The sequence below is a fragment of the Aquarana catesbeiana genome, linkage group LG04 (genome assembly GCF_042186555.1).
Source record: "Aquarana catesbeiana isolate 2022-GZ linkage group LG04, ASM4218655v1, whole genome shotgun sequence".
In the NCBI taxonomy this organism is placed as follows: Eukaryota; Metazoa; Chordata; class Amphibia; order Anura; family Ranidae; genus Aquarana; species Aquarana catesbeiana.
The window spans coordinates 41,413,686-41,437,260 of record NC_133327.1 but is presented as its reverse complement, the minus strand read 5'-3'; the positions used below and the strand labels follow the sequence as shown (position 1 = coordinate 41,437,260).

Sequence of the window (23,575 nt, the reverse complement as noted above, 5' to 3'; positions counted from 1 at the left end):
AGTATTGTTGGATACAATAAAAAAATGTGTGGGATATAGGTGTAGCGCTAGCGCTAGAAAAAATATGATTGAAAAGTCCATAGAAGATTTTTATATATAAGTTGTCTGAAGCAATCAAGAGCAATTCACAGCAAATCTCCACAGGCATAAAGTGAAAGGAAGCCCATCACTATCACCCAAACACACTGACCCTTACCGTCAGCAAGTGGGTTGTGTAGCATAACAATAGAGTGGTAACCACAGGAAACAGGCGTCTCTTTATCCCAGGCTCCTCGCTCCAATAATGCAATAAGGATTAATAGCCAGCGAAAGCACTCCACATTTGCAGCAAAGCATTAAGTGTACATGTGAATGAAAAAGGAAGGACTCATTGCGCAGACATTCCACATAATGACAAATTTATTAAGCACCGATTTCAAATGAACACTCACATTTAGGCAAAAAGATAAGGGCAAAATGAATAAAGCGGCCAGTGCTTCCTACCGCTGAGATGGTCACAGCTCCTCCGTCCTCTCCGACGCGTCACTCGTCCTCAAGCTCCGCCCAACGTTTCATCACTATCGTGCATCATCAGGGGGGTGGTTGTGACGTGTGACGTTCGGGGGTTTATATAGAGAGACGGAATCAGGAAGAACAAAAATTGTATGCGCTCCAAGGAGGCGCAAGTAATTATCCTCCCGCTTCTGGAACGCAAAAGCCGGAAATAGGCCCAGGGGCTACACCATAAGATGCGCTCCACGAACGTAAAAAAACAAAAACTTATATATAATTATTAAATTTGGATAAAAATATCCTCAAATCCATAAAGGACAAAAATGTCTAGACTATTTATAAATAATCAGTTAAAATAAATATAAAAGAAATTGTTTTCAAACATTTTAAAATACTTCAATAGCAAAAATACTTATGCAATAAAAACTGCAGTAGAGCCATTAGGCCATTGGATCATAAAACATAACAAGAAGTTCCCAATGGAATGCAAACTATAAAATAACAAAAGTGGACATTGAGCTAATAGGAGAGAAGTAATCGCATCGTAGAGAACCAAGAGGCAGCGCCATCTCGCGGTACTGTACATACTCATGATCATTATCTAAAAAATTTAACACAATCAAAACAGGTCATAAAAAAAGTCCAGCTGGAACAAATCTATATCCAAATGGATCAACAGCAACCTAACTATTATTAATGAATGCATTTACATCCCACTCAACTTTCATACCAAATGGGGTGTAAGTTTGGGCTAAATAAATCCATTTGGTTTCTAGACGGAATATTTCCCTCACCATATGGCTACCCCTCTAGTGACCACAAAACTTATCAATGCCCAGAAAGGTAGTGCCCTCTGGATTCTGATCATGCTTTAAAGCAAAATGCTTAGAAAAGCTATGTTTGGTAAAGCCTCGATTGATGTTGGCCACATGATTGCTAAGTCGAACATGTAGCATACGTTTAGTTCGACCAATGTATTGTTTCCCGCATGTACATTTTATCACATATACCACATATTTTGTCAAACATGTGATAAAGGGTTTGATCGCAAAAGTTTCCTGGGTGGCCATTGACTGAAAAGAATCGACCCTCCTACCCCTGATATTATTCAGTTTGCAGATAGGGCACTTCCTACATGGGTAAAAGCCACCCATATTCTGGAAAAAGGATAATTGTTTAGGCGGATCCACAATATTGGGTACCACCTGTAATTTTAATGGTGGAACCCCCTATATACAACCCGTGGTTGTTCTGGTAAAACAGAGGCCAGGAGTCGATCAGCCTTCAACATCTTCCAATGCTTTTGCATTATTTTTTTAACATGAAAATGTTGATTGGAATAGCCAGTGATAAAGGAAAATTTAAATGAATCGTCTAGCTTCTTCGGTTTGACCATCAAGAGCTCCTCTCTATTTCTTGCTCTGGCCAAACAAAGAGCTTTGTCCAATTCAGTAGGGCTGTATCCTTTCTCAATAAATCTCTTTCCAAGAACCGAGGCCTCACTGTCAAAGTCATCATGATTTATACAATTGCGCCTCAGTCTGAGAAACTGACCCTTGGGGATTGCCTTTAGCCAAGATTTGTGGCGGCATCTCTTAACAACTATATAACCATTGCGGTCAGTCTCTTTAAAGTATGTGGAAGTAATGATCTGCCCATCAATAACCCTAATTCGCAAGTCCAGAAAATAAATCTCTACGTTACTTGCTTCATGGGTTAGAACAGTACCTCGATCATTCTGATTTAGACCGGAAATGAATCTAATATGGATGGGCAAAAGGTTCGGCCAAGCATAAGTTCTGGCCGAACTTTCATTGTTCGGATGTTCGGTGAACAAGCTGAACAAAAGGGTTGTTCGACCAATTGTTTGCCCCCGGCCCGCACTGAACAGTGCATTGCAAGCCCTGATTGGCTGAAGCAGAGAAAGCTTCAGCCAATCAGGGCACAGAGCACTGTCAGAGTCGTGATTGGACACTGTCATCATGACTTTATCCAATCATGGCTCATTCATGCCCCATTCAGTATGATTTTGGCGTGGAGAGAGATAGAACAGGGCTCTGTTCAGTGCTATTAGTTAGTGTGCTATTTTGCTTTGTCAGTGTAGAATATTCATTTAGTGCCAGTCTAGGGACAGTGTGAGTGTAGTGAGGAGGACCATCATTCAGCTTTGCATAGTGCATGCATCAGTGACACAATCCCTGTTGTGTTCCTGCTGGAGCAGACTCTGCATGGCATTATGGACAGGGCACTGGAGGCAGAGCAGCAGGAGGAAGAGGAGGACTTTCTTACCTCTCAAGGCCCACTTTATCCAGACACCATAATTCTTATGTCACAGAACACACAGGAGGAGAGAGGGAGGAGGAGGATTCTGGCACTTTCATAGGCTTAGAAGAAGAGGAAGACATGCGTCAATCTGTAAGCGATGGCTTTCTAACCCCAGGACCCTTGGGAGTAGTACGTGGATGGGAGGAGGAAGTTCCAGATGCTGTCATCCTGAGTGTCCCCGAGGAGTCTGCTTCTCAAGCCTTGGCAAATTTGAGGTGCATGGGCTTCAAAGCCTGTGAAAGGACCCAAGAATACGTGGCATAAAGGAAAAGGATGATTACTGGTTGGCAACCCTCCTTGACCATCGTTATAAGGGGAAGGTCTCAGAACTCATCCCATCCCCACAGAGAGTGCAGAAGATAAAATCTCTTGAGGACATGTTAGAGGATTTTATTGAACATTTTCCTGACTCCAGTAGGTTACAGTGGAAAACGTAGTTTTGAGTCTTCTGTTGGTCAAAAGAGGAGCGTTGGAGAAGGCATCTGCCCAAGTGAGACATTTTGGAATTTTTTTAGTTCTCGACACCCAGGGCTGTCAGCTTCCACATCCCATCGGCAGCGTCTGCATCACATGGTGGACGATTACCTCGGGGCCAAAACAGAGATGGAGAGCTTTCCAGCTGACAATCCACTGACTTACTGGGTCATGAGAATAGACCACTGGCCAGAACTTGCCCAGCATGCTATTGAGTTGTTGGGCTGCCCTGCATCCAACGTGCTTTCAAAACGGGCATTCTGTGGACCGTTTGACTTTTACAAAAATGAATCAGTCCTGGATTACCAACTATAAAGCCCCTGATGCCGATGTCACTGATTAAGTCTTTTTGGAATGTGGAATCTCTGCAGGACTTCAAGGCTGCCTAGCTTTGAGGGTGTTCAATCATTTCATCTGGAAGAATGTTTTTGGTATAGGTTTCATGGGCACAATTAACACCCAAAGACCAATTTTTCAGCACCTGTTTGACAGGTGCATATCATTGCAATTTTTTTTACCTTCATCAAGAGCACCTCTATAGGGTTACGATGGGAAGGCGCCCCCAACACCCAAAGACCAATTTTTCTGCACCTGTTTGACAGGTGCATATTATTTCAATTTTTTACAGCAAGGCCAATTTTTGCTTTCATCAAGAGTACCTCTAAAGGGTTACGGTGAGAAGGCGCCACCGTCACCCGAAGACCAATTTTTACGCACCCGTTACTTCTATACAAAGTCAAAGTAACACCAGAATATATCCAAAATATCTCCAATCTTGTTCCCAGTGAACTACATTGTGGCCTCATCATACACACTGGCTCCCCAGCTGTTGCTGAGCAAAATAAAGGCAGCTTGCAGCGAAAATGTCTTTTTTTGGGCTTTAAAAATGCAAGTATTACTGCAGCAGATTTTAGACATGGTACAGATCTGCCACTTTACAGGTAGACTAAGGGAACCCCCCAGGCACTATATTGGAAGGAATTTTTAATTTTTACGCTTTCACTTTAAAAATCAAAAAATCACTGCTCATTTAAAAATGACGTTTTTCACAAACTTTTTTTTTCTATTGATATATGTCCCCCAGGGCAGGACCCGGACCCCTATAACCCATTGTATGCCCAATTACTTGCATATAAGCCTTCAAAATGGGCGCTTTTGATTTTTGACGTTCGGGTCCCATTGACTTAAATGGGGTTCGTTATTCGGGTCTGAACTTTCGCGGTGTTCGAAAGTTCTGGTGCTAACCGAGCAGGGGTCCATTCGGCCCATATTTAGTCCTTAATGGACATATGCTCCTCTACATGTTTTGTGGATTGGTGCCGCTTCTTCAGGAGGACACATAGGAAAATATCTGAAATGTAATAGCAAAAAACATGTAATAGCCAAAGGCAAAATATAACCAGGGTATATACGAATCTATCAAATAAACACTATAAAATTTAAATGGATAAAAAAGGGGTGGGGGGAGACACCGGTACTTACTATGAGAGATTAACACACTGGACTTGATCAAGACAAATGGCGCTGCCAACACTCCCCTATGGCGGACATGGGGGACAATTATGAGTGGATGCAAACATGCTGCATAACTACTATAATAAATATAAATATATAGGCTGTAAATATGTAACCACAGGAACAAGGAAAGGGAGGGGGTGGGGAAGGGGATGCAGGGAAAGAGAACTGGGAAGGAAGAAGAGGAAGGAAGGGGACAAAAAACAGAGGAGGAAGGGGGGGAAGGGGGAGAGCAGAAGGAAGAGAAAGAGAGGAGAAGAAAAAGGGAGGGAGGGAAAGTGGGGGGTGGGGGGATGGAAAAGTAGGGCAAAGGAAGGAATTGGAAAAAAGAGGAAAAGGGAAATAGAGGGGGGAGGGAAAGGGGAAAGGAGAGGAGAGATAAGTCATTGTTCCCCCTTTTCCTTCCTTGTCCCCCCTTTCCTCTCTCCCTCTACTGTCCCATTTTCCCTCCCCCTCTCTTTCCCTTCCTTCCTTCTTTCCTTCCTTCCTTCCTTCCTTCCTTCCTTCCTTCCTTCCTTCCTTCCTTCCTTCCTTCCTTCCTTCCTTCCTTCCTTCCTTCCTTCCTTCCTTCCTTCCTTCCTTCCTTCCTTCCTTCCTTCCTTCGTTCCTTCCTTCCTTCCTTCCTTCCTTCTTTCTTTCCTTCCTTCCTTCCCACTTGCTTTCCCTCCCTTCCCTTTCTCCCCCTCTGGTTTTTCCTATTCCTTCCCCTTCCACCCTCCCAGTTCCCTTCCCCCTCATCCCCTTCCCCACCCCCTCCTTTCCTTGTTCCTGTGGTTACATATTTACAGCCTATATATTGTATAGTTACTATGCAGCATGTTTGCATCCTCTCATAATTGTCCCCCACATCCGCTATAGGGGAGTATTGGCAGCGCCACTTATCTTGATCCGTCCCAGTGTGTTGATCTCTCGTAGTAAGCGCCAGTGTCTTCTCCCCCCCTTTTTTATCTATTTGAATTCTATAATGTTTATTTGACAGATTTGTATATACCCTGGTTATAGTTTGCTTTTGGCTAGTACTTGTTTTTTGCCATTACACTTTAGATATTTTCCTATGTGTTAATCCTGAATAGGGATGAGCCGAACACCCCCCTGTTCGGTTCGCACCAGAACATGTGAACAGGCAAAAAATTTGTTCGAACACACGAACACCATTAAAGTCTATGGGACACGAACATGAATAATCAAAAGTGCTAATTTTAAAGGCTTATATGCAAGTTATTGTCATAAAAAGTGTTTGGGGACCTGGGTCCTGCCCCAGGGGACATGGATCAATGCAAAAAAAAGTTTTAAAAACGGCCATTTTTTCAGGAGCAGTGAATTTAATAATGGTTAAAGTGAAACAATAAAAGTGTAATATTCCTTTAAATTTCATACCTGGGGGGTGTATATAGTATGCCTGTAAAGGGGCGTATGTTTCCCATGTTTAGAACAGTCCGACAGCAAAATGACATTTCAAAGGAAAAAAAGTCATTTAAAACTACTCGCGGCTATTAATGAATTGCCGGTCCGACAATACACATAAAAGTTCATTGATAAAAAGGGCATGGGAATTCCCCACAGAGGACCCCGAACCAAAATTTTTTAAAAAAATGGCGTGGGAGTCCCCTTAAATTCCATACCAGGCCCTTCAGGTCTGGTATGGATATTAAGGGGAACCCCGGCCAAAATATAAAAAAAAAACGTCCCCCTCCTGAACTGTACCAGGCCACATGCCCTCAACATTGGGAGTAGGGATGAGCCGAACACCCCCCTGTTCGGTTCGCACCAGAACATGCGAACAGGAAAAAAGTTCGTTCGAACATGCGAACACCGTTAAAGTCTATGGGACACGAACATGAATAATCAAAAGTGCTAATTTTCAAGGCTTATATGCAAGTTATTGTCATAAAAAGTGTTTGGGGACCTGGGTCCTGCCCCAGGGGACATGGATCAATGCAAAAAAAAGTTTTAAAAACGGCCGTTTTTTCAGGAGCAGTGATTTTAATAATGCTTAAAGTCAAACAATAAAAGTGTAATATCCCTTTAAATTTCGTACCTGGGGGGTGTCTATAGTGTGCCTGTAAAGGGGCGCATGTTTCCTGTGTTTAGAACAGTCTGACAGCAAAATGACATTTTGAAGGAAAAAACTCATTTAAAACTACCCGCGGCTATTGCATTGCCGACAATACACATAGAAGTTCATTGATAAAAAACGGCATGGGAATTCCCCAAAGGGGAACCCCGAACCAAAATTAAAAAAAAAAAATGACGTGGGGGTCCCCCTAAATTCCATACCAGGCCCTTCAGGTCTGGTATGGATATTAAGGGGAACCCCAGCCAAAATTAAAAAAAAAAATGACGTGGGGTTCCCCCTAAATTCCATACCAGACCCTTCAGGTCTGGTATGGATTTTAAGGGGAACCCCGCGCCAAAAAAAAAAAAAAAAAACGGCGTGGGGTCCCCCCAAAAATCCATACCAGACCCTTATCCGAGCACGCAACCTGGCAGGCCGCAGGAAAAGAGGGGGGGACGAGAGTGCGGCCCCCCCTCCCTCCTGAACCGTACCAGGCCACATGCCCTCAACATTGGGAGGGTGCTTTGGGGTAGCCCCCCAAAACACCTTGTCCCCATGTTGATGAGGACAAGGGCCTCATCCCCACAACCCTGGCCGGTGGTTGTGGGGGTCTGCGGGCGGGGGGCTTATCGGAATCTGGAAGCCCCCTTTAACAAGGTGACCCCCAGATCCCGGCCCCCCCCCTGTGTGAAATGGTAAGGGGGTACATAAGTACCCCTACCATTTCACGAAAAAAGTGTCAAAAATGTTAAAAATGACAAGAGACAGTTTTTGACAATTCCTTTATTTAAATGCTTCTTCTTTCTTCTATCTTGCTTCATCTTCTGGTTCTTCTGGCTCTTCTGGTTCTTCTGGTTCTTCCTCCGGCGTTCTCGTCCAGCATCTCCTCCGCGGCGTCTTCTGTCTTCTTCTCCTCGGGCCGCTCCGCACCCATGGCATGGGGGGGAGGCTCCCGCTCTTCTCTTCTTCTCTTCTTCTCTTCTTCTCTTCTTCTTTTCTTCTTTTCTTCTCTTCTTCTTCATTTTCTTCTCCGGGCCGCTCCGCAATCCATGCTGGCATGGAGGGAGGCTCCCGCTGTGTGACGGCGCTCCTCGTCTGACAGTTCTTAAATAACAGAGGGGGGCGGGGCCACCCGGTGACCCCGCCCCCCTCTGACGCACGGTGACTTGACGGGACTTCCCTGTGACGTCACGGGGAATGCCACAGGGAAGTCCCGTCAAGTCACCGTGCGTCAGAGGGGGGCGGGGTCACCGGGTGGCCCCGCCCCCCTCTGTTATTTAAGAACTGTCAGACGAGGAGCGCCGTCACACAGCGGGAGCCTCCCTCCATGCCAGCATGGATTGCGGAGCGGCCCGGAGAAGAAAATGAAGAAGAAGAGAAGAAAAGAAGAAAAGAAGAGAAGAAGAGAAGAGCGGGAGCCTCCCCCCCATGCCATGGGTGCGGAGCGGCCCGAGGAGAAGAAGACAGAAGACGCCGCGGAGGAGATGCTGGACGAGAACGCCGGAGGAAGAACCAGAAGAACCAGAAGAGCCAGAAGAACCAGAAGATGAAGCAAGATAGAAGAAAGAAGAAGCATTTAAATAAAGGAATTGTCAAAAACTGTCTCTTGTCATTTTTAACATTTTTGACACTTTTTTCGTGAAATGGTAGGGGTACTTATGTACCCCCTTACCATTTCACACAGGGGGGGGGCCGGGATCTGGGGGTCACCTTGTTAAAGGGGGCTTCCAGATTCCGATAAGCCCCCCGCCCGCAGACCCCCACAACCACCGGCCAGGGTTGTGGGGATGAGGCCCTTGTCCTCATCAACATGGGGACAAGGTGTTTTGGGGGGCTACCCCAAAGCACCCTCCCAATGTTGAGGGCATGTGGCCTGGTACGGTTCAGGAGGGAGGGGGGGCCGCACTCTTGTCCCCCCCTCTTTTCCTGCGGCCTGCCAGGTTGCGTGCTCGGATAAGGGTCTGGTATGGATTTTTGGGGGGACCCCACGCCGTTTTTTTTTTTTTTTTTTTGGCGCGGGGTTCCCCTTAAAATCCATACCAGACCTGAAGGGTCTGGTATGGAATTTAGGGGGAACCCCACGTCATTTTTTTTTTTTAAATTTTGGCCGGGGTTCCCCTTAATATCCATACCAGACCTGAAGGGCCTGGTATGGAATTTAGGGGGACCCCCACGTCATTTTTTTTTTTTAATTTTGGTTCGGGGTTCCCCTTTGGGGAATTCCCATGCCGTTTTTATCAATGAACTTCTATGTGTATTGTCGGCAATGCAATAGCCGCGGGTAGTTTTAAATGAGTTTTTTCCTTCAAAATGTCATTTTGCTGTCAGACTGTTCTAAACACAGGAAACATGCGCCCCTTTACAGGCACACTATAGACACCCCCCAGGTACGAAATTTAAAGGGATATTACACTTTTATTGATTGACTTTAAGTATTATTAAAATCACTGCTCCTGAAAAAACGGCCGTTTTTAAAACTTTTTTTTGCATTGATCCATGTCCCCTGGGGCAGGACCCAGGTCCCCAAACACTTTTTATGACAATAACTTGCATATTAGCCTTTAAAATTAGCACTTTTGATTTCTCCCATAGACTTTTAAAGGGTGTTCCGCGGCATTCGAATTTGCCGCGAACACCCCAAATTGTTCGCTGTTCGGTGAACTTGCGAACAGCCAATGTTCGAGTCGAACATGAGTTCGACTCGAACTCGAAGCTCATCCCTAATTGGGAGGGTGCTTTGGGTTAGCCCCCAAAGCATCTTGTCCCCATGTTGATGGGGACAGGGGCCTCATCCCCACAACCCTTGCCCGGTGGTTGTGGGGGTCTGCGGGCGGGGGGGCTTATCAGAATCTGGAAGCCCCCTTTAACAAGGGGACCCCCAGATCCCAGCCCCCCACCTGTGTGAAATGGTAAGGGGGTACAAAAGTACCCCTACCATTTCACAAAAAAAGTTTCAAAATGTTAAAAATGACAAACGACAGTTTTTGAATTCCTTTATTTAAATGCTTCTTCTTTCTTCTATCTTCTATCTTCCTTCGGTTTCTTCCTCCATCTTCTTCTTCTTCTGGTTCTTCTGGTTCTTCCTCCGGTGTTCTCATCCGGCATCTTCCTCCGCGGCGTCTTCTTCCCTTCTTCTTCTCGGGCCGCTCCACATCCACCATGATGGGAGGCTCCCGCTGTGTGACACTTCTCGTCTTCTGATGGTTCTTAAATAACATGAGGAAGGAGCCACCCAGTGACCCCGCCCCCTCGGATGCACGGGGACTTGACGGGGACTTCCCTGTGGCATTCCCCGTGATGTCAGAGGGGGCAGGGTCACCCAGCGGGAGCCTCCCATCATGGTGGATGTGGAGCAGCCCGAGAAGAAGAAGGGAAGAAGACGCTGCGGAGGAAGATGCTGGACGAGAACACCGGAGGAAGAACCAGAAGAACCAGAAGAAGAAGAAGATGGAGGAAGAAACCAAAGGAAGATAGAAGGTAGAAGAAAGAAGATAGAAGATAGAAGAAAGAAGAAGCATTTAAATAAAGGAATTGTCAAAAACTATCTCTTGTCATTTTTAACATTTTTGACGCTTTTTTTGTGAAATGGCAGGGGTACTTTTGTACCCCCTTACCATTTCACACAGGGGGGGCAGGATCTGGGGGTCCCCTTGATAAAGGGGGCTTCCAAATTCTGATAAGTCCCCTGCCCGCAGACCCCCACAACCACTGAGCAAGGGTTGTGGGGATGAGGCCCTTATCCCCATCAACATGGGGACAAGGTGCTTTGGGGGGCTACCCCAAAGCACCCTCCCAATGTTGAGGGCATGTGGCCTGGTACGGTTCAGGAGGGGGGGCGCTCTCTCGTCCCCCTCTCTTTTCCTGTGGCCTGCCAGGTTGCGTGCTCGGATAAGGGTCTGGTATGGATTTTTGGGGGGACCCCACGCCATTTTTTTTTAAATTTTGGCGCGGGGTTCCCCTTAAAATCCATACCAGACCTGAAGGGCCTGGTATGGAATTTAGGGGGACCCCCCACGCCGTTTTTTTTTAAATTTTGGTTCGGGGTTCCCCTGTGGGGAATTTCCATGCCGTTTTTATCAATGAACTTTTATGTGTATTGTCGGACTGGCAATTCATTAATAGCCGCGAGTAGTTTTAAACTACTTTTTTTCTTTGAAATGTCATTTTGCTGTCAGACTGTTCTAAACATGGGAAACATGTGCCCCTTTACAGGCATACTATAGACACCCCCCAGGTATGAATTTTAAAGGAATATTACACTTTTATTGTTTCACTTTAAGCATTATTAAAATCACTGCTCCCGAAAAAACCTTTTTTTGCATTGATACATGTCCCCTGGGGCAGGACCCAGGTCCCCAAACACTTTTTATGACAATACCATGCATATAAGCCTTTAAAATTAGCACTTTTGATTTCTCCCATAGACTTTTAAAGGGTGTTCTGCGGCTTTCGAATTTGCCGCGAACACCCCAAATTGTTCGCTGTTCGGCGAACTGGCGAACAGCCGATGTTCGTGTCGAACATGAGTTCGACTCGAACTCGAAGCTCATCCCTACTCCTGAAGAAGCAGTACCAATCTGCGAAACATGTAGAAGAATATATGTCCATTAAGGACCAACTAAGACCTATTGTCTCCTAACCAGAGTACATCAAGTATTAGCGGAACATATGTATAGTTTGAATATATCTCAACACACCCTTTGAATTTTATTTATGTTTATTTTTGTTGTATCTGGATACCCTGTATTTATACAACCCTTTTTGTGTATAAATAAAATGTTTTCTATTTTACTCTGTGTATTGTGTCTGAGGTACCCAGATAGTCTAATTCTCCTCCTTTGGAGGTTGTTAGGGGAGCCACCTCCTTCCCAATCTCTCTGCAATGTATACTGCGAACAGCGATCTGGCAGTTTCTTCTCTCTGAAAAGCAGAGATAAAAAACAGCCAGATAGTAAAGTAAAAGCAGCACACATTACACATTGTTAGGCACACAGTTAACTTTTTGCTTACCTCTAGATGCTGACCCCTTCCCAGCCAGTGTCATTAGTGTCATTAATACAGTGTACACTGTACAGCAATATCACTGGTCACTGTATTAGTGTCCCTAGTGATGTCAGTGTACCTCCCAGCCAATGTCTGTTAGTGCCATATTGCCCGCCAACCGATTACAGTTCCATTATAAGTCGCTGATCGCTGCCATTACCAGTATAGTGTCAAAGCTGTGTAAATTGCAGTATATATACCATAGTTTGTAGAAGCTATAACTTTTGCAGAAGCCAAATAATACATACTTATTGGGATTTTTGGGCAGGTTTGTCTGGAGGGAACCCACTCCTCCTTAAAGGCACAGGAACACACTGGACACTCAAAAAGAGCACAATGGCAGATGAAGTGTCCCCACACCAAATCCAGCAAACAAGCTATAAAGCTAAAAATGGCAACCACCCCAATTTATAACTAGTCTTTATAGTAAAGTGCCCATGGAAGAGCAATGCACATCATAAAAAGACAAAAAATTTCCCAGCACACTTACTAACTAACCTGCAAAAAAACATATTGACCTCATCTGACAATATTTGGCATGGGGACACATTGGATGCCTTCAGCTGCTATGTTGCTCTTGCTGGGCATGCAGTGTGTCCATGGGCTCTCTCCAGGCAAACCTGCCCTTAATTTATCCAATGCTATATGTGCTCCAACTTTGAGTCTCTCAAATATAAAGAGTTGGGACCGCACAGTATACAGATGAGCATTGGAGAGGCACTGCAGCTTTCACACATTCTGTATTTGCAAATGTGTGCTACTAAACACACTGTTTTTAACATGAATTGTTAGGCAGGGTCGATGTGTTTTTTTTTTTGTTTTTTTTTGCAAGCACCTTATACCTATGTAGATGGTGAAGAGCCCCCAGTTTTGCACCTCATCCAAAAAAATCCCACAATATATATCCATTGTCAATTACGTCATCTAGTCAATCATAATGAGTCATGACATGGTAAAAGGAAATAACAGTGATCGTGCACATCAATCTGGTCCCGACGAACTCCATGTCACCACTGACAGTTCCCTGCTGAATGTAAACATAGGGGCAGTGAGCTGTCTGCCGCCATTTGCTCAGATATAGTAATAACCATATTTGATCAATGAGGTTTTCAGGGATACCAGTCTGCTTGTTTACAAACCAGCAGACAGTAGGATAGTGGTTGCTAAGATGCCAGTGGCCACCAGCATTTTGCTTACCAATGATGTTGGCAACCTGCACAAAAGGAAAAGCAGCAGGATGTTGATGTTCAGTCTAGAAAACCAGCCAACTGTTTGGCTGGTCCCTAAATGTTGAACATGCAAAGTTTTGGTTGAAGTTGCTTTGGACCTGACGTCATCCTACTGATGACAGAATAATACCATCAGTCTGTTGCTGGTTGGAGAAAACATTCCCCTAGTTTCCTTTCTTTTTATGATAAATCATTCAGACTCACAATGTATTTTTCAAGCAGCACAAAGTAGATAGGTAGAAGGTAGTAGTCTGATCTCTGTGAGACTTGAGCACACTTCGATCCATCCATTGCATTTATGGGTAAGCACCCTAATTCATGCCAATTCTGGCGATATATATATTGGGCGGAGTTTGCATGTTCTCCCTGTGCCTGTGTGGGTAATAATAATAATATATGATACCTGAACCAATATGGTAATGGTCTTCTTTCAATTGAAAAAAAAGACGGTATTGTCAGAGGAAGTGCTGTGATCTCTTTTGGAAGGTTCTAAATACCAGTCACTGGTAGCTGTGCATTGCATGCATACATACATAGATGTGTGCAGCCTATTGCATTAGGGTGTGCACCCTTTAAGCTCAAACACACATGCTGTTCTCTGCAGGCTCAGTTGCACAGGACAGTCAATGAACGGGAAGTGCTCTGTGCTGAGTGACTTCCTGTTTATTCACAAACAGAGGCATAGCAATTACAGTTTACTATGCTTCCGTTATAAATGAACACAGTGAGCGAGTATATTACACTGCTATATTACACTTTTACTAGCCAGTTCCCCCGCTCTCTCTTTATTCTAAAACATCCCCAACAGCAGCCTGGGAAGAGTAGGGAAGCCAGCAGCAGTACGGGGCAGGGGGGGGTGCAACCTGGGGAGAAAACACAGGCAGTAGGGAGAATCAGCACTGCACGTAGTGATTAGGGTGTGCTCAGGCACACCAGGCACACCCCCTGCACACGCCTATGCATACATCCACTGAAATTAAGTAATTCACTTTCAGTGAACTTATCCTGAAGCTGTCGTGGAAAATAAAGCTAAAGTAATAAATAGGGCAGTGTCAAACATGCTTTATGTATTTTTTGTTTATCTAGTCTCCTTTTAGGTATTATATTTTCTCATGCTGACAACTGGAAAGTGATGAGACGATTTACTCTTTCAACACTAAGAGATTTTGGAATGGGGAAGAAAACCATTGAAAACACGATTAATGAAGAGTGTGAATGTTTGGTGAACAAGTTTAAATCTTTTGGAGGTTCGTCAATTGTCAATTTTTTTTTTGGCAAACAGTAATAAAAATCTGACAGGGAGTCTAACCCCTTTCATAATGCATTCAACTGAAGAGACACATGTTACAGAGATGATATCTTACAGGTAGACAGGGTCTTTCAGGGTATTATGCTTTATAATATCAATGCTGCTACTGAATAGAGGAAATTGCAGACTACTAAAATATGTCTTTCAAGAAGTTTAATATAATTCCAAAGCAATTAAAGAGCACGGCCAGCAGTCGCCAACAAACTGATTCTTTTCAGTCTGAGGTGTGTCTTATGCTAGCAGCTTCAGTACACAGTACTGTATAACTCAGCCAGCAGGTAGAGCTGTAGCCTCCTTTACACATTTACTTGTCTATTCTTTGGTGCTCTGTTGAATTAAAAAGCTCTGTTTACAGAGTTCAATGGCTCAAGATCAACAAACACAATTAAATGAGCCAGAGGAAATAATCTTCCATCTCACTTTTCCTCTCAGACTGCTGTGTTCAGATTTCTGCTCAGAGTTTTATTCAGAGAAAGAATTTCTGCTGCACTTGCACTTTAGAAAATATTTTTTTATTATTATTATACAGGATTTATATAGCGCCAACAGTTTGCACATCGCTTTACAACATAAGGGCAGACAGTACAGTTACAATACAATTCAAAACAGGGAGGAGTCAGAGTGTACTGCTCATTAGAGTTTACAAACTAGAAGGGAGGGATTGAAGAAGGATAGCCTATGTAGAGGTAATCCAAAGAGTAGGGAGTTGCAGTAATCGAGATGAGAGATAACCAGGGAATGAATTAAGAGCTTTGTTGTGTAATTGGTTAGAAAGGGCGTATTTTGGAGATGTTGCGGACGTTGAGGCGGCAAGATTTGGACAGTGATTGGACGTGGGGCTTAAAGGAGAGTACAGAGTCCAGGACTACACCTAGGACCTTGGCATGTGGGGATGGGCTGATAGTTGTGTCATTGATTTTGAGAGACAGATTAGGGGAAGGGGCACATGGTGAAAGAAAAAGTATAAGTTCCGTTTTGGATAGATTAAGTTTGAGGAAGTGGTGTGACATCCAGACAGACATATCTGTTAGTAAATTAGTGATATGTGAGGAGACTGAGGGAGTGAGCTGAGGGGTAGAGAAATAGATTTGGGTGTCGTCAGCATAAAGATGGTATTTGAAGCCATGGGAGGCTGACCCAGGGAGGAGGAGTAGATTGAAAATATGAGAGGTCCAAGAACACAACATTGGGGAACCCCAACAGAGAAAGGAAGAGGAGAGGAGGAAGTAGAGTTGTAGGTAAGGCTAAAGGTGCAGTTGGATAAGTAGGAAGAGAACCAGCGAAGAGTACAGTCATAGATGCTCATTTACACTTGCTTCAACTTTAAGACACATTAATGCACCTGCCGCTTCAACATTTGCATGCATGTGTTGCCCTTCCATGTGCTCCTTGCTGCAAAGGCCAGTTATAGGTGGGGGCAGTGCCCATTTGTTTGTACTCCCAGAAAATATACACATGAACTGGAAGTGACAGCTGATGACTTCTTTTTGGTTTGCTTGTCTGTTTTCCAGCATATCCTGGGATATTTCATACCTGCAATAATACCTCCAAAACAAAGCAAAGCTAAAGCTGAATAAAAGCCTCCCAAAAGCTGCAGGTGCTGCTAGCAAGCTTTGTCATAGACTTCTATGGAGGCTTTGGAGACACTTTGAGGCACCAAGAAAGCAAAATGGGGTATAATTTTTTAAATAAAGAAAACACAACATGTAAACAGGACTATAAGCTTATCATCTTATTTAGTGACAGGTGCTTTGATTGGCATTCAGAGTGCTTTAAAAAAGCTTTTCCAATGCCACATTTTGAAGCAAGTGTAAAAAAGCCCTAAGGGTGCTTAATCAACAATGATACACTCACATAAAACAATGAATTTTGTTTCAAATCAATTTAAAACCTCTCTAAAATCAATAACATATCATGGTCTTTGCTACCTGTACAAATATAAACATAAACCAAAAGATCTAACAAAAAATCTAAAACTAAAATATTGAATTTTTATTTCTACCTTGAGACATGTGTTGGGCACTTACCTATCCCATGGTTGAATTTGTTTTATTCAAGAATGGAACATCTGTTCATTATAGTGATGTTTTGTACCCCCAAAGAAAAGGACAGAGATGGTAGAATGGTTACCGTAACGACAGAGAGTCCTGGCTATATTGATAAAAAAAAGAATCAATCAATTTTCCTAAAGTTTCCCAAATTATATGGGAGAGCCCTTGAATGAGGTTTTACTTACAATAAGACCGAATGTTTAGTGGATCACCGGACGGCGCCAGATAGCCTTGCTTGTATTCATTAATATGTATTATTGTATACATTTATCTATAGTTTATGTATAAATAACGTTTTACTTACATCATATCTTGATGTTTTTGGTTTAGCCACATACAGTATTATCGAACACATGCAAGGCTATCAAGCGCCCTCCAGTGATCCAATGCCACATTTTGAAGCAAGGGTAAACAAGCCCATATTCCCTGACTTCAGTGTCATGGGCATAAATGTGTTAAATGTTTATTTGTAAAATAAAGATTTGAAATATATAGCCCTAAACGAATACAATGCTTCATTTTAAAAATGTAAACATAAAATACTTTGAGCCAATATCAATATTTTTTTTGAGAGACTCTAATTCTGACTACACATTTTTACACTTTATAAAACAATGTTTTAATGTTACTATTTATTCCCATTCTCAACACAACCTTAATATAATTTCAGGAAAACCATTTGAAAACACCATGACAATGAATGCTGCCGTGGCCAATATCATTGTGTCCATCTTACTGGGCCATCGCTTTAACTATGAAGATCCAGTATTCCTAAGATTAATGAGTTTAATAAATGAAAACATAAGACTAGTTGGATCACCTATGGTCATGGTATGTTAATTCATATTTTTGACATTTAGTGGTCAATTCATAAAACATTTGTTGCATGATTTTCAGTAGCATTTGTGCAAGCTCAGGTAAATGTCACTGTATTTTTTTAAGAGATTCGTTTTTGTATCCTCAGCTTCATCCAGCGGCTAAAATGAGGTAAAGGTATTTTGGGAAAACTATACTGCATTTTGGCCACTGGATGGAGCTGATACAAGCATGAATCTCGTAGAGAAAATACAGGCATGTCCCACTTTTACACAAAAGCCCACAGGCATACCCCACTTTTACACAATGGGACCAGAGCATGTATGTAAAACGAAAATGTACTTAAAGTGGAGTTCCACCCCTAAAAAAAAAAAAAAAATTAGTAATGTGCTTAAAAAAAAAAAAAAACATTTGGAGAAAATTTTTTTTTTACTCACCTTTAAATGCCTGTTGCTAGGGGATCCCTCGTAGTCTGCCTCCTTCGGTGCCTGGGCTCCTGACGTCACTTCCCTCGGCGCAGGAAGGGAGATCGCCTCTCCACCCTCCCTCTTGTCAATCATCTGGGACATGTGCCCGGTCCCAGATGATTGCGGGGCCAGAGACGGCGAGCGGCACGGCTCACGCATGTGCAGTGGGTGCCTGGCTGTGAAGTTAAAATGCTGGCGCTGCCGAGCGGAGGGAGGGACAAGCAGGGCTTTGATCACCCTCATAGCTGGACCATGGGACAGGTAAGTGTCCAATTAAAAGTCAGCAGCTGCAGTATTTGTGGCTGCTGACTTTTAATTTTTTTTTTTAAATGGGAATCCCACTTTAACCACTTGGCGACTGGCTCATGCCGATATACATCGGCAGAGTGACACCGCTGCGCAAAACGACGTATCCGTATGTTGCTCGTGCGCCCCCGCCATGCCCACGCAGATCGGATTTGTTGCAGAACCGATCAGTCTTAATGTCCAGGCCAATGATTTCTGGCCTGGACCTGCTGATCGGTTCTGACCAATGAAATGCCTCCTCTGCCTGTGAATTGTAAACACAGGCAGAGGAAGTGATTTCACCTCCCCTTGTGGAATCCTTTTTGGTTCCAGAGAGAGGACATCCAAGCATGAGCTGCACCAACATTACACTGACACAGTACACGTAGGCACACATTTCACCCCCCCAATCACCCCTTGATCGCCCCCCAGTTAACCCCTTCACTCCCTGTCACTGTGTCACCAATTGCAGTTTTCATATTGTTCACTGATAACTGCATTAGTGTCACTTGTGACACTAATCAGCATTAGGGCAGCTAGTAGTAGGCCGAGGTAGCTTTGGGGTACCCCTAATAAAGGTTTAACCCCGTGATCACCCCCAGTTAACCCTTTCACCCCCTGTCACCAGTGTCAGTAGTAGATCTATTTTCTGATCGCCATATTGGTGTCACAGGAGATGCTGGGTAGCCAGTTAGTTTCACTGTCAGGTTTTTATAGCATCAGGGTACCCCAATATATTACCTAATAAAGGTTTTAACCCGCTGATTGCCCCCTAGTTAACCCTTTCACCAGTGATCACCATATTAGTATCACGGGTGATGCTGGAGCTGCTGGCTGTCTGTGATTAATTCAGTGCATGGCATGGTGACATTTGTTTTTTTTTGTTAGATCTGACAGGCTAAAACAATTTTCCCTCTCTATAACACTTTGTGCCTGATATACGTAGAAAGATGTATGTGGTGCTTTTCTACAAGAAGTTGGTAGAGGTGGTGACTGGTGGCTATTTTTGGGGACAACCCCCTTCTATTTCTTATCTATCTGCCTCTAGGAAGGTGCAGTTAGCCTTTCTACCTGTAGAAGACTGAGTGCCACTGTTGCATGGGAAGACGAGTCTTGTAAGGGAACTGGTCCCTTGGAGATAACATACTGTGCCTTGAGAGAGGAAAGTAGTCGGATTGGATAACAAACTCTTGAGAGACTTTGTTGACCATCTTGAGTGACAGAATCCTTTCTAGGCGGGAAGGGATAGCTCAAGGCAGGCTTCTTTTTAATTTCTTACACTCTGGTGATCGGTACAAGGGAATGGAGATGCTGCAGAATTATCCTGTACACATTTTAACTGAAGCTGTCCTTTGGCTGTCCATCTGGCTGTCCATCTGGTAAAGTCCTGAAACTATATTACTCTGCATCACTATATACAGTATATCAATGCCAAAGATCAATTCAATATTTGTTTCTTCAACAAACTTGCTTAAGACTTATATAAAGGATATTGGTGCATTCTACACTCTGATTCCCTTCAAGTAAGGTACCTAAGATAGGCTCTGCCGACAAACGTCTGTGTTTTTGTATATGCCTTTGACATGAAGTGTTTCAGTTTGTTTATAATTATTTGCTGATGTCCATAACAACTCACTAGGCAAAACTGGAGTACTCAGAATCTGGTGCAGCTGTGCATGGTAGCCAATCAGCTTGTTCAATCAAGCTTTGACAAAAATCCTGGAAGCTGATTGGTTTCTATGCAGAGCTGCACCAGATTTTGCACTCTCCAGGTTAAGTAAATCCCCCACTGTGTCCTTTTACATGCACTCTCTACTAATGCTTGTGGGACAATTTATTTTTTCAGAGGGCTTCTATATAAATGCAACTGCACATGGGGGTTGGATGGGTGAAACTACAAATTACAACTTTAGCCTGGGTTAGCTAGCTGAGGCTAGTTGGGCCCTTTAATACTTATTACCTTTATCTTATTTTCTTTTTTTCTTTCTTTTTTTTCTCTCATTTTTATTATGATACTATTTTAAAGCTCTATAAAAAGATTTTTCAAATTAAATGAATAAATATATTCGTATTTTTCCTTGGCCACAAAATGCAGAGTTTAGATATGAGAAAAGGTTTCTATTTAAACAATCACTGTGGAGGGTCCGGGTGAGAGAACTTGCTTTTCTGGTTCTTCCTGCCTTTTTGCTTCCTTTTCATTTCTCTTTATTCTTCCCCTGATTTGGGGACATTGTCCTTGTTTTTCCAACCTGTGTTTGCTGCCTCCTTTATGTACCTGTCCCTCCCCTCTCTCCCTCTTGTTTCCTCTTTATGTACTCCACCATTTAGATTGAAAATGTTTAATTTGCAGTCTTTTTTTTGCATACTTTTGGTTACTAAATGTGTCTTTAGTCTATGCCCCTTTATGGGGCTCCATTGGCCACTGGGATAATTTCTCTGACCCCAGTGTATTCTATGCTTCTATTATTATTATTATTATTATAATAAATGATTTATATAGAGCCAACATTTTTTATGCAGCACTTTACAGTGTAGAGGGGGGGCAGCACAATTACAGTACAGTTCAATACAGAAGGGACAGGAGAGCCCGGCTCGTAGAGCTTACATTCTAAAGGGAGGGGTGGTGGTACAAAAGGTAATAGATGCAGGGAATGATTTGATGGGGATGGCTCTGGAACAGTTGTTAGGTGGGTGTGGGATAGGCTTCTATTTTTTTAGCTGTTTTTCTAGTTCTGTTGATGTCTCTGCTATTCTACCTATATAATTTTACCGTATAATTTATTGATGTGGTTTGCACAATGCAACTTATGGCTAAATAAAGGAATTACAAAAAGAAATCCCTAAGAAGCCATACTAATTTAGGGCGGGTTCATACCAGAAATTGCGCAAAACATGTGCACATTCCTGTGTAATTTACATGCAGTTCCATGTGTTGTGATTTGAGCCCATTTATTTTTAATGGGCTCAAATCACACTGCATCACACCAAAAGTAGCGCATGCACTACTTTTGAAAACTCACTGCAACTGCATTGCATGGTACTTCTGTACCAAGTGATCCAGTTCAGGCAAATGCACTGCGTTTGCTACCTGCAGTTGAGGTGTTGCTAAGGTAACACTGATACCCACTACAGCTGCAGTGCATTTTAAATGCAGTGCTGGAAACCAGCATTGAATGCTGTTTTTCAGCACCGCATTCGGGTGTGAACGGGCCCTTAAAGAGTGTGTATCAAAATAGTTCTGGATCGGTGTACTCAAGTAAGGTAAAAAGATTGATGCAAACACCATAATATAGCCTGTGCTATGCACAGTTGATATATAAGTATAGACACCTCATCTGAGGTCCCTCCTGCCCCCCCCCCCCCCCCCCTACTGGGATATGACTGTGGGCATGTGTATATAATATGAAACACACTAACGCACAGTTAATAGGAAAAAAGGAAAAAAAGTTCAAACATTTTCAACTAAAATATAGTGTCAGATTCTTAACTTGAAGTTGTGAAAATTCAGGTATTCAAATTGGTGGAATAGGATTGGATTTAGAGCAATCCACTGCTCTATCATGGGCAGCACTTATTTAAGCTATTATCAGATTGTCAGTTTACAATGCTATAGAAGCCTGTGGGTGCTCTAGCCGAAGAAACTTGTCTGCTCTGTGGTCTTTGTAAACTATAACTTTTTCGAATTGGCATTGGGTATTGAGTCTCGATATTACCATAGAAATGGTGGGAGCTGCTGGCGATTTCCAATTTTTAGATATGGAAAGTTTTGCTTTATATAGGATATGCGCTACTATGGTTCTCTGGGAAAGGGGGTAATTATCCAAGCCTAAGCCAAGCAATGCCAAATCAGGAGATATGGGAGTTTGATTTCCTGTCAGGGAAGAGAGGAGGGATGACACCGATTTCCAAAATTTGTAGATAACCCTACAACTCCACAAAGTATGATACAGATTGCCGATTTTAGTACAATTCTGCCAGCATAGCGAACTAGCAGAAGAGTAGATCTTGTGAAGGCTATATGGGGTCAGAAACCACCTGTGCAGAATTTTCTGGGAGTTATCCCAGTGATCCACACTTGCTGTGTATTTACCATATAGGGATAGTGCCTTATACCATTGTTCAATTGAAAAGGATTGAGAAAGATCGGATTCCCATTTTAGCATTGATGGGAGTTTCCTATGCTGTGGGTAGTAGTTACACATCTCATAGAAGAAGGAAATCCCCCTTACTGACTTGGAAGATCTGTGGGTCAAAATTTGCCAAACCAATAGAGGGGTGCCCACAGTCCGTTTGGGCTGTTCAGTATGAAAGTGCTTTATTTGATTAACTGCGTAGATGTCGGATCCTGAGGTGCAGACTGGTAATTCTGTTAAAAAATGTAAGCCCCTTTTAGCCTAACTCTGGGCTGAAAAATAGGGAATCAGAAAAGAATATGCTTTAATAGGGATGTTAGCCTGAAAAGATTGGTGTGGGTGGGGGTATAAGTTCAGTAATGAGGCAGTTAATGTGGCTATTATACTTGGGTAATCTGGCCTGGAGGCTATATGTGAGAGTGAGGATGCTAGGGTCAAGGCTGGGAGGTCGTGACCTGGGGTAACTGCTCTTTCGATCGAGACCCATAATTTCTCCTCTGTAGAATAGAACCACCATTTAATTTGGTCAAGTAAAGTAACCTTGTAGTAAGCTGAAATATTGGGGGAGACCTAAACCTCAAAGTTGTCTAGGAGCTGTACACTCTGTTTTTTCTCTGCCCATATGTAGCTCCTGATCATAGACATTAACTGGTGGAAAAAGGTAGGTTGTATGGGAATGGGAAGGATTCTAAACGCATAAAGCAGTTTGGGGAGAATTATCATTTTAAATGCAGCTACCCTACCCACCCACTGATTTTTAGTAATGTGTTGTAGCTCCATTGATATTTGGTCCAAAATTTGCTCAATATAAATTGTCTGATGAAGGCGTCAACTGGACGCCTAAGTATGTAATGGAGGGCAGATTCCAGTTGCAAGGGAACATTTCCCTTAGATGTTGCAGCTCAGGGTCTGACAAATGTATGGTGAGGGCATAGCATTTATTTGTATTTACTTTATAATACGAGATTTGACCAAATCTCTGCAGTATATGATGCACTGCATTTAGAGAGAGCTGTGGGTTTGTTAGTGTCAGGATGATGTCATCTAAAAAAAGCTTATAAAGAGGGGAGGGTTTAGGGGAGGTTGAGTGTGATGATTTGTGCTGGGCTTCTAACTCTACTATTTATTTCAGTAGGGAATTGAGATGCTGCTGCCTCTTTCTTTTTTCTGTAGATGCCAGTTTTATCATTATGCCCCTCATATATGCCTTATGGGCACACCAAAGACTAGAAGCAGAGATATCCCAGCTATCATTGTGGGAGAAGAATTCCTCTAATTTGAGAGCGCCCCATGATGATGTGGTGTGGCCAGGATATAGGTGTTGTTCCTCCATAGGTTATTGGGCATGTGCAGTCATGATATCAAGAGAGATAGGAGCGT

The 23,575-nt window shown here is 43.1% G+C and overlaps 1 protein-coding gene and 1 long non-coding RNA gene across 7 annotated transcripts in view; one reads left to right on the top strand and one right to left on the bottom strand.

The window, feature by feature from the left end:
• The window catches only part of LOC141139198 (uncharacterized), a 1,175,459-nt gene that overhangs the window by 672,503 nt on the left and 479,381 nt on the right, over window positions 1-23,575 (bottom strand). The window lies entirely within an intron of this gene.
• LOC141139181 (cytochrome P450 2K1-like) overlaps window positions 1-23,575 on the top strand; it is a 109,108-nt gene that overhangs the window by 40,497 nt on the left and 45,036 nt on the right. For all 6 annotated transcript variants that reach the window (XR_012243730.1, XR_012243731.1, XM_073625087.1 and 3 more), the window contains 2 exons: window positions 14,232-14,381; window positions 17,165-17,325. Coding sequence is in view for 4 of the 6 variants with exons in the window: in XM_073625087.1 (XP_073481188.1) it covers window positions 14,232-14,381; window positions 17,165-17,325 (311 nt within the window). In the remaining 2 variants the exon portion in view is untranslated. The remainder of the gene's footprint in view (window positions 1-14,231; window positions 14,382-17,164; window positions 17,326-23,575) is intronic.